At 33.4% G+C, this 10,003-nt stretch overlaps 1 protein-coding gene across 1 annotated transcript; it reads right to left on the minus strand.

The window, feature by feature from the left end:
- Window positions 1-1,351: 1,351 nt before the first annotated feature.
- Window positions 1,352-3,881, minus strand: LOC111316307 (uncharacterized). The gene is made up of 3 exons (XM_089753653.1): window positions 2,914-3,881; window positions 2,276-2,770; window positions 1,352-1,995 (listed from the first exon to the last, which is right to left on the minus strand). The coding sequence occupies exons 1-3, from the start codon at window positions 3,464-3,466 to the stop codon at window positions 1,694-1,696; spliced, it is 1,350 nt and encodes a 449-aa protein (XP_089609779.1). The 5' UTR covers window positions 3,467-3,881; the 3' UTR covers window positions 1,352-1,693.
- Between the last annotated feature and the right edge of the window lie 6,122 nt (window positions 3,882-10,003).

The raw sequence follows: 10,003 nt of genomic DNA on the forward strand, positions 1-10,003 counted from the left end.
ACAAAATTGTTTAGCATTCAAAATACTTTTAATTAGATTTGACAATTTAAAAGTATGATATGATGATATGATACAGTAACATAATATGAATATAATACGAAATAATTAAATTTTATGTTTTCGTATTGATATAAATTATAATATTTAATTTTTATATAAAATATGATTCATTATTTTACATAAACACAAAAATACCAATCACCGAAACTGTTCCAACCAAATAATATATTTTCTTAACTTCGGGTTTCAATCTTTATTTTTCATAAATGTGCTCTTAGAAGCCTTGAGGGATGGAAGAATGATAAAGAATCGGGGCATGAAGAAAGTGGCCCAGTTTGCAATATGATCTCGGACATGCATTACTTAATCACTCAGTCCAAGTTTTTTCTCAGGACTCTTCCTTATAGAATCCCTTAGAACTATTTTTTAGTATAAAAGATCGCAACATTGAAGATAAAAGAAAATGTTTGTAAGTGTTAAAGATTTAAATTTTAAATTTATTAAATAATATATTTTAAAGTATCTATTTGAATAAACTAAGTTATGTCCTTTTTTTTTTTTTTTAAATTTTGATTCAAGACATTCCAAACTAAAAGCCCTCCACTGTTGAGCAAAAGATAATTAGGTGTCACCAATTTTAGGAGGATTCAGCCCTCAGACCATTGAGAACAAGTTGACACCACCTCGAGGTTGGCGTAGCAGCTCAGGTTCCTCCAAGTCTTTCATATACTTCGGATTTATGAGGCAAAGGACTGGGATGGATAATAATAGTAGTAAAAATTATGCATGTTTGTTTTCAAATTACGGTGAACTCCTACATTGTTTTATTCATTGATTTTTAATTCGAAAGAAAGAGATTCGAATGATAATGGTGCACAGATTGTGTCGAGAATCTAAGCTGAACATCTGTATATTTATGGTTTCACCAAAAGTTAAAGCATAAGAGGCAAAATTTATGATATAATAGTGCATAGATTTGGAAGTAGGGTTAAGGCATAGCAGATCCCTTGAATAGCCTCTTAAGATGCTTGTGATAAATGTTATCTGTACCTGAATTCTGCAACGCCATGAAAATTGTATGTTTTGAAAAGTACCCATGTTTTTGTTCTGTAACTTATTAAACCCACTGTTGTTCCATTCCAATGCCTAGCTTATTCTGTCACTGGTCTCTTCACCATAGGCATCTCTCTCTTTCTCTCTCTCTCTCTCTCTCTCTCTCTCTCTCTCTCTCTCAATATCACACTTTCTTCGCCATATGAGATAAGAGAAGAACGGTAGGTGTTGAGATTTAAATGCAGACCTATTAAATTGCATAGAAAGCTAAGTTTCGGTTCTTTTTAAGTTTGTTTTTACTAAAAGGCATGCATGTATTAGTGAATTTCCTTTAAAGTTTTTACATTAAATCATTTCTGCCTATAAAAGAAATGGCAACAAAAATGAATAATGAAAGAAAGAAAGAGGAGTACTGTTAGACTGAGAAAGAGTATTAGTTCACTGGTTCAATGTTTGGATTTTGTTAGAATGGCTACAAGGACAAAGATGCTGATGATAATTAAGGGCTACGTCTGGGGTTTGTGATTCATCTTGAAAAACAATTTTTTTCTCTTTGCCCTGTAATGATGTCTGAGCTAGTCTTTGGACACTCTTTTCAGTTTTAAATCCTTTTACCCGCTTTGGAAATCCTTGTTCTTCATTAAGCTCCTACTCCAAGAAAATCGATAAAGGGTGGTGATGATGGGCTAGTGGTCTGATCAAAATGGCTTGCTACTGTGTTCTCTGCAGCTGATGGGGAGGATGATGATGGTTCAGTGACTGTGACCTGAGATGCTGATGCTATGGAATCAGAAAAACCAGATGGTTGATGGTTACTTGATTGTTGCATTAACATCTGTGAAGGAAGAGAATTGGGATGGGAAACAGCCAAGGTCGTTTCATCTCGAAGCATGTTCCATTGCCTACTGTTCCGGCTAATTAAACCATCTTGGCTACTATAATCTGCAAAAACATCCACAATCGACCCTTTCATGAAAATGAAGAAAAAAATGACTAATTAAATGCTGCAAATAAAAGACCAAGAAAATTGAAAATGGTCTTTCTCTGCAACATATGAACTTTTAAATGCAACAATGTATCTTACACTAGGATGACTAGACTTAGAAGAGAAACTTGGTGAAAGATTGTTAAATTTAGCTTAAAGTAGCAATGAAAGGAAGCACAAAACTAAATGCAAATGAAATGACAGAAAGTATGGTAAGAAGGGACTAAAAGGACAAACCAGAAAACAAATCTAAGGATGTCTGGTTTTTACAAATTCCTTCCCCAGGAGATAAAGAGTTGTAGCTTTTAGACCCAAGAAGCAAATCTCTACCACTGCTTGCATCTCCTTTCTTTGAAGTCTTGTTGTAATTAGAGCCATTAGACGCGACAGATGAAGATAAATATGGGCTGTTAGAGGGGTTTGTGAAGTTGCCATTGGCTGCCTCTCTGCAGTCAAAGTTCCCATTTTCTTCCAACTTTTTTTGAACAGCTTGACTTAGCTTTCTCCTACTATAGGCACTAGCCTGCTGCCTGTATTTCCTAGCCATAATAACATGCCAATGGTTTTTTACAGCATTATCAGTTCTCCCAGGGAAAAGCCTAGCAATCATGGCCCATTTGTTACCATATGCTCTATGAGCTGCCATCAGCCTCTCTTCTTCCTCTTCAGTAAAAACCTTTTTGTTGATCCTTGGGTCAAGTTGATTAAACCACCTCAATCTACAGCTTTTACCTTCAAATGTAACAGAAGTTTTTACATGTAAAAATTGTACATAACAAATTCAAGCACAAGCTTCATATTTTCATCATTGAAGGAAAAAAATACAAAAAAAAAATGGAAAAGAACTTTGTAATGTATTTTTTAACTGATTTTACCTGTTCTTCCTTGCAAATTTTCAGCTATAAGGTTCCAGTTTTGAGGTCCATAAAGTGCAACAAGTTCCTTGAGTTTAGAGTCCTCAGCAGGTTTCCAATGCCCTCTAGCACAAACCTTTGACTGCCCAACATCCTTCCCATTGAGAAAACCATCACAAGGGGTATTATCTTCACTCATACAGATCATTCTTCTCCTCATATCCTCCATGGAAACTGCAGCATTGTTTTCTCCAAACCCATCAATTGATTCAGAGCCCTTCGAAAAATGAACAGCTACCTCACTGTTTTGTCCATCCTCTTCCAAGTCACAAGGACACTTGATTATATATGAAAACGCCATGTGACCCTTGACAGGATCATGATCACGAGTACAGTAACATATATTTTGTGAAGAAAAATGATAACTTGGAGTAATAGAGAGAGAATCCATGTGTTTTAACACCTCCATAGATGAGCTGGAAGGTGGATATATGCTGCTGCACCAATTGGACAAGCCATTATTTTCTTGGTGACAACAGGGGCTGTTGTGGAACTGTTGCAAGGTCGTCTTCATATCCCAAAATGGCAAAAACAAGTGCAGATAAAAACAAAAAAAGGAAAAGCGAGAGAGGGAGAGAGAGATTTTGCCAAGGAAAATAAGTGAGAGAGCTGCAGAAAATTAAGAGAGCAATATAGAGATTGGAGGCTTGGTGCATTGGCAGAGAAATAAAGAAAATCCACACGATTACTCATCTGCTGTTGAAGGCATTTCACTACTCTGTCAGAAACCTGACCTCTACTTTGACTCTTTCTGTCAAAGGACAGATTTCTACGCTACTTTATAGAGCGTAGAATATACACTTTCTTTTTTTTTTTTTAACGAATTTGAACTCAAAAAAAAAAAAAACACATTTTTTTAATCATTTGAATCAAACATGCATTTCGAAGAAGCTTAATAAATGAAAAATTCCTTAAATAAAAAACTTTCCTTTTAAAAGTTTGGTTTTGTTAGAAGTTGTTAATGCATATATGCACCAGTACAAAATTAACATCTAAAATGGTTGATCTAATATTTGTTAACATTTACTTTTAAAATGGTTAAAATTCGATATGGAATCTCTTTCTTCTATGGGTTTACATAAAAAAGATGAAACCATTTGCCTTGTACAGTTAGCTACAAATATGTATATTCTTGTGTATAAATACTGTATAAAACCATTTTTGCTACTACCAGAGACTGCATGTCAAAGTATAAAATGTAAAAGGGTGGCAAAAGGGACTGGTGGGGTATTTGAGCTTTCACCCTATATTTGCCATAAATTTGCCTAGCTAGTTTCTGCTGCTACATATCTGCAATATTAAAACCAAAACTGATAGTGCATAAACGAAAAAAAGCTTTAGGTGCCATCCCTAACTGCGAGTGGTGTTTGAATTGTTCACCATTTGTTCCCTTGCATCACTGACACACGTGTGGATGTCATCTCATGTCACGTGTGAAAGTGAAACTCTCTGAGTCAGAGAACCATAAGCCTAGTGAGAGCTTCTGGGAATCTATCTAGCTTAACAAAACAAGGGGGCACTGCTGCTGCCCTATTGAAAGGGTTACTCCCCATGTCTCCTTGCCCTTGCTAAAGGCTCCTATGTATTTCCTTGTGATTCAGATGGGCAAAGCAACAAGGACAGCAAGCCTGCTTCCCTGGCTATAAAATCTATATCTTCATTTATAAAATTATAAATGACAATCCATATATATATATTTATGTTATATAAATTATCATTCGTATCAATATAAAAAATATTAAATAAATTATATATTTTTTTATATTATTTTATATCATCGTATCATATTTTAAATTTCTATGATCATCTTTACTCAAACCAAAAAACCAGTAATAAATGAGTAGGAGCTCTCTCCATCCTAATCACTGTCAGATACATAACTTTGATACAGACCTCTGCTTTAACCCTGGGGGATTTTATTCATTTAACCACCTGAGATAGACCCAGCACCACCAAAGCCTAGCAGAACTACCATTGCATGAAATAGTATACGAGTTTTTCAATTTTGGAAACTGTACCAGCAAAGGCATTAAACTCCAAAATCAGTTTGGACCTACCACCTTCACCTGTTTTCTTTTGGTTACAACAACTTCCAAAACACCCTCAGATTATATTCGTTGTCAAAATCTTTCAGGTTTTTGAGTTTTAACTTCACTATCCATAGAAGATTTTCAAGAATTTTTTATAGCTAGATCAAAACTCAAGCTTCATGGATGGATTCAGAAAAATTTTATCTCAATCTCATTGTCATTGTCATTTGACAATAAAAGTTACCTCTATAAACTTAAGCTGGGCTAAAACATACAGGAACAAAAATCTTAACTGAGCATTAACCATATGTTTGAAGGGGAAATTATAAAGGAATAACAAATAAAGGAAAGATGGGGAAAGGAAGAGCAAGTTTGTTTCTAGATTTAGCCATGATCAATTAGTGTTAGTTACCCCAAATGTAAAGCAACCCTCCCTGCACAGTCAAAGAGGTAAACCATATTCTCAAGCCAAATTCACTGCCTGATTTGACTCAAATTCTCTAGAACAACAGCTAAACTATTGGCACATCCTGGGAGCATTTTCACTTTCAACCAGCAACCAGGCATTCTAAAACATTACCCCTCCCCCCCCCCCCCCCCCCCCCCCCCCAGCACACACACACACACAAAAAACTTTTCACCAGCCCTTGTTTGACTTCAATTTCAGTGCCTGTCACCCTTTACCTTTTATATAACTTGATGCAGTGAGCCTGGAGACCTTGATTTCCCTTGATAAGAAACAACAGATATAGGCTACATAGCTAAAGCAACTGATAAGAAATTTACTGTAAAAAAAAGTAGTCGTAATACTACTAGATTAGGCACCATTCTTTTTCTTTGATAAAAACATTTTAGGTGGGAACCTCTCATTTGCCTTAATCGTTAAAAACAGAATTGCAATTTGTCCATCAAAATAATAACATGTACTGCTCTACACAAGGAAGAAATCAAATCAAAACACTGTCGATATCAATCCTTTTCTACTAAGTTAAACTTATTTGGATTAAGGCAACCTTAACCAATGTTACGTCTTTTCGAAAGCTATGATCTTGCTGGTTAATGCCAAGTATTAATTCAGAAAGAGAAAGCTTGTTCAATTTGTCAAAAGAAATGAAAATGGAATGACAGTTACATAATTATATAGCAATCAAATTTGAACCATACCTCCAATATTTTTCACCCTCTTATATTGAATTCTACCAAGAGCTGAAACTGGAAAACTTGCAACCCTAATTCAATCATACTTGCTGGCAACTTTCTTATCAAAATAATAATCCTGATAACTGTACAACTTAAAGCTTGTCAAAATGGATGCACAAATTATTATTAAGCCGTACATAGCAAGAGTGATAGGTTGTACATGAATAACTCTTATGATTTATATATTTATATTATATTTATTTATATTAAATATATGTAAAATACAAAAATTATATGTTATAATTATGTGAACATATCTAAATATAAAATGTAATTTTCAATTATTTTCAAATTGATATAATTTTTTATTAAAATTTTAACTTATTTTGTTTTTATATCTTTATCATATTATTTTTATATCATATCCCAAAAATGTATTCAAAATTACCAAATATATACATGGGACCATAAAAATATTAGTCTTTCAGTTGAGCCTACGAGTAGTTGTTGCCCCTAAAACGACCGATCATTTTTTTACTCCCCTGACTAAGCTTAACTTCTAAGCTTTTGTTGCTTCCCCAAGTTTTTATTTATTTATTTATGTTTTATCATTAATGCAGTAACACAGAGAAGGACTGTTGCCACACTTTTTTGAGACAGATTTTCCCCTTTTTCAGATTTGGGTTTTAGGTTTTCATATGGCTCCTATGCTCTAAACCATTAGCTAAATTTGGCCTGTTTTCTTGTCCCCCTCTTTAATTTCCCAAGCCACAATCTAGCCAAGGTATGGTACGAAATGAAAAAAAGGCCGAAAGGTCTTGCTTCCAAAAAGTGGATTGTTGAAGCAGCTGCTATAACAAGCCTAATCAGCCATGAAATTCAGCATTTCTACTTTGAACTCCATTTATTTAATATTTGACCAATACTGTTTTTCATGGATGGGTGAGATTTATTTGCCACTGCTGGAGAGCAAAAGCCTGAGAACTTAAATCTAGCTTTCAGCTATGTTGATAAAAGCAAAAGACACATGTCGTTGATCGATTTAAACTCTAGACTTATGTGATTTCAAGATTTAGAAATGGACTTTATGTGTTTCAGATCAGCCTATAATTGTATTGGTGCTTAGGCATTCGTTATTGTAAGGTCTAGCTGTCCAGAATGCTACAAAAGACAAAGCATAAAAAATGTTCGAAGGAAGGTTAGAAAGAACAACAAAAAGTAAGACGAGTAAAGTTGTATTATTCGATAAGGTGAAGAATTTTTATTTATAGTTGAGTTTTTCTTATAATTAATTGTTGAGATTATCTTTTTCAAGTTTAAATATAACATTAATTTTCAAATTATAATGAATCTCTTGATTCTAACACTATGTTTAAATAAATATTAATAAAGAAAAAGAAAAGAAAGGAAAAGAAAAGGAATTTTTTTTTTTTAAAATGATATATGTATCCTTTATTTGAATAATTAAAATTAATAAAAAAAACAAATGAAAGAAATTTTAATAAACATTGTTTGGATAAAGAGCGAAAAAAATAAAATAATTCATTATAATAAATTTTTTTAATTATAACCTTTAATTGCTTGTAATTTTAGAGCATTCATCTTCAAAAATACTCAGTCATTATCTCATTTATTTGTTTATTCATCTATACAACAAATTATTAACAATAATTATTATTATCTTAAAAATAAATACACTAACACTTGTATGAAAGAAAATAATATTAAAACAAAATTAAATTAGAGAATTATGAGACATACAGCATTTAACAATAAATCATACATACTACAAATAATAATACTAATATTTATCAATTACTCACATATATTAATTATTATAATACTAATATTTACCAATTAAGTTTGTGTGAAAAGCGTACTGATATGTTTATAATCATAGCCAAGTTAATTGTGTTTCGATGAAGCATCTCCCTTTTCCCACTTTTCTTTCTATAATGTCTTAGAATTGCCAACATCTCAAATTATAATATACTACATATAAAAATAAAAAATTTTAAGCTAATTCGATATCTCATAAATCTAAAAAATATGTTTATTTATATTCAATCATTTATCAAAATTAAATAACTAAAAATTATTAAAAATTTTTATATTGGAAGAAACGTGTGAAAGTTACTTAAAAAAAGAGATGATTTTGAAAACTTACAGGAAGGGTTAGGTTTTTTTTTTGCTAGGCTTTGGTATTAATAAAAAGATGGATAGAATAGTCTTTTTATAAAAATAAATTTTTTTAACTTTTCTTTCTTTAGCTTTTCTCCCAAATTGGAATATTAAAAAAATGAAGACTATAGGGGAAACCAAATGTTATTGAGTTTTCACCTCATTCCTTTCCTTTAAATTAAAAGTTTATCCAAACAAAGGAATAGTTTTTCTATTTTCATTACTTCTTTTATTTTCCTTTCATTTCCTTCGCTTTCTCTCAATCCAAACATACCGTAAGAAATATGATACAATATTTGATTTTAGGGGATATGATACTTCAATATAATTTTCAGCATTTTTGACCTTCTGGAATTATGTTGAGCATTAGGCCTTTTAGAAGCTCCCAAATCTAATCCTCCTAAGTATGTATTCATCGATACCCATACCTGGGCCTAACTCAATTCTATGGAACATGAACACCTTGCTTGAGCCACTAGAGTCATGATTACTGCTCGCACCATTATTCTAGGCTCCTATCCTACGTCTTGGATCTCCATTATGCCTCAGGGCTTAGTCCTTCTAGTTGTCACATTCTATCATGCTAGAACTAGAACTATTACTGGATTCAGATTGAACCCTTGAGCCTGAACTAGTGTGTGGACTGTGATAGTCTTACGCATTCATTCTAGCAACACCTTTGTTGCTAAAGGAATGATGCATCCACTATGCACACCAGTTTCATCTCCTACCGCACGAACCAATTTTCTTTCAACTGGTCCCATACTTGAATTTACTATTTTGGCTTTTGTTGGTCTAGATCTGATGTTCCTTAGCACTTTGCTCTAATGGTCCTTTTTTCTTACGCTACCAACGCTTTTTTCATTTCTTTCGAGTTGCCTGCTACACACTATTCTATGAGAAATCTAGCTACATTTTGATATTCATGATATGTCACTCAGTCGCTACTGGTTTTCTTTTATCAACTCCTTGAGAGGTTCCAACCCTTCAATAGTATCGAATAGCACCTAGACGCATCTCTTTGAGCATTTTCTAGTGCCATTTACCATTGCTATTCTTGTCCTCAAACAGCTCTTTTACCTATTTAATGGCTGAAAGCATCAAGCACTTTCTAATCTGATGTGGACCTATATAAAAATAAAACTCAAAGGTTTCTTATCCTTGCCCCTACTAGCGGCTTTACTGGTCTTACGAAATCTGGGATTTTCTACAATCTTTTTCTTCTCTAAGGAACTACCACCTGTGTCTTTCATATTTTTACCTTTTTTCATAGGCTTTGAAAACTTGGTACACTCAACTTAAGTTATCGATTTCACAACAACTCTGGCCTAACTCGACTCTTACATATCTTTTCGTTATAGCTCGATCTTTACCCACAGCTTTAAACCATCCATGAAATGCTTAGGCATTTCCACTATAGGTCTTAAGCCAACATCAACAATCATGGTAGCTCACAATGCAGCATGATCAACCTTGAGCCTTTGTAGCTCATTTTGCAAGGTTGACACCATGGACCTCAACGCTTTATTTTGTTGCATGAGCTTTTCCATTGCCTTATTCAAGGATCTTTCACTATTCTCAAACCAATCTAGCATGTCAATGATAGCCATCTGGCACTTCACCAGTTGAGTGTCCATTATCACATCTTTCGAGGTAACCTTTTTTTCTTATCTGTAGGGGGTGCTCCTCACGCACGTCAC

This window comes from Durio zibethinus, chromosome 24 (genome assembly GCF_047325235.1).
Source record: "Durio zibethinus cultivar Kanyao isolate XHJ-2024 chromosome 24, ASM4732523v1, whole genome shotgun sequence".
Classification (NCBI taxonomy): domain Eukaryota; kingdom Viridiplantae; phylum Streptophyta; class Magnoliopsida; order Malvales; family Malvaceae; genus Durio; species Durio zibethinus.

Coding starts and splice junctions, on each gene's coding strand:
- LOC111316307 (XM_089753653.1), bottom strand. CDS start 3,466: ATGAAGACGACCTTGCAACAGTTCCACAACAGCCCCTGTTGTCACCAA. Junction 2,771..2,913: donor AAATTTGCAAGGAAGAACAG/GTAAAATCAGTT, acceptor TTACATTTGAAG/GTAAAAGCTGTAGATTGAGG. Junction 1,996..2,275: donor ATCCTTAGATTTGTTTTCTG/GTTTGTCCTTTT, acceptor ATGTTTTTGCAG/ATTATAGTAGCCAAGATGGT.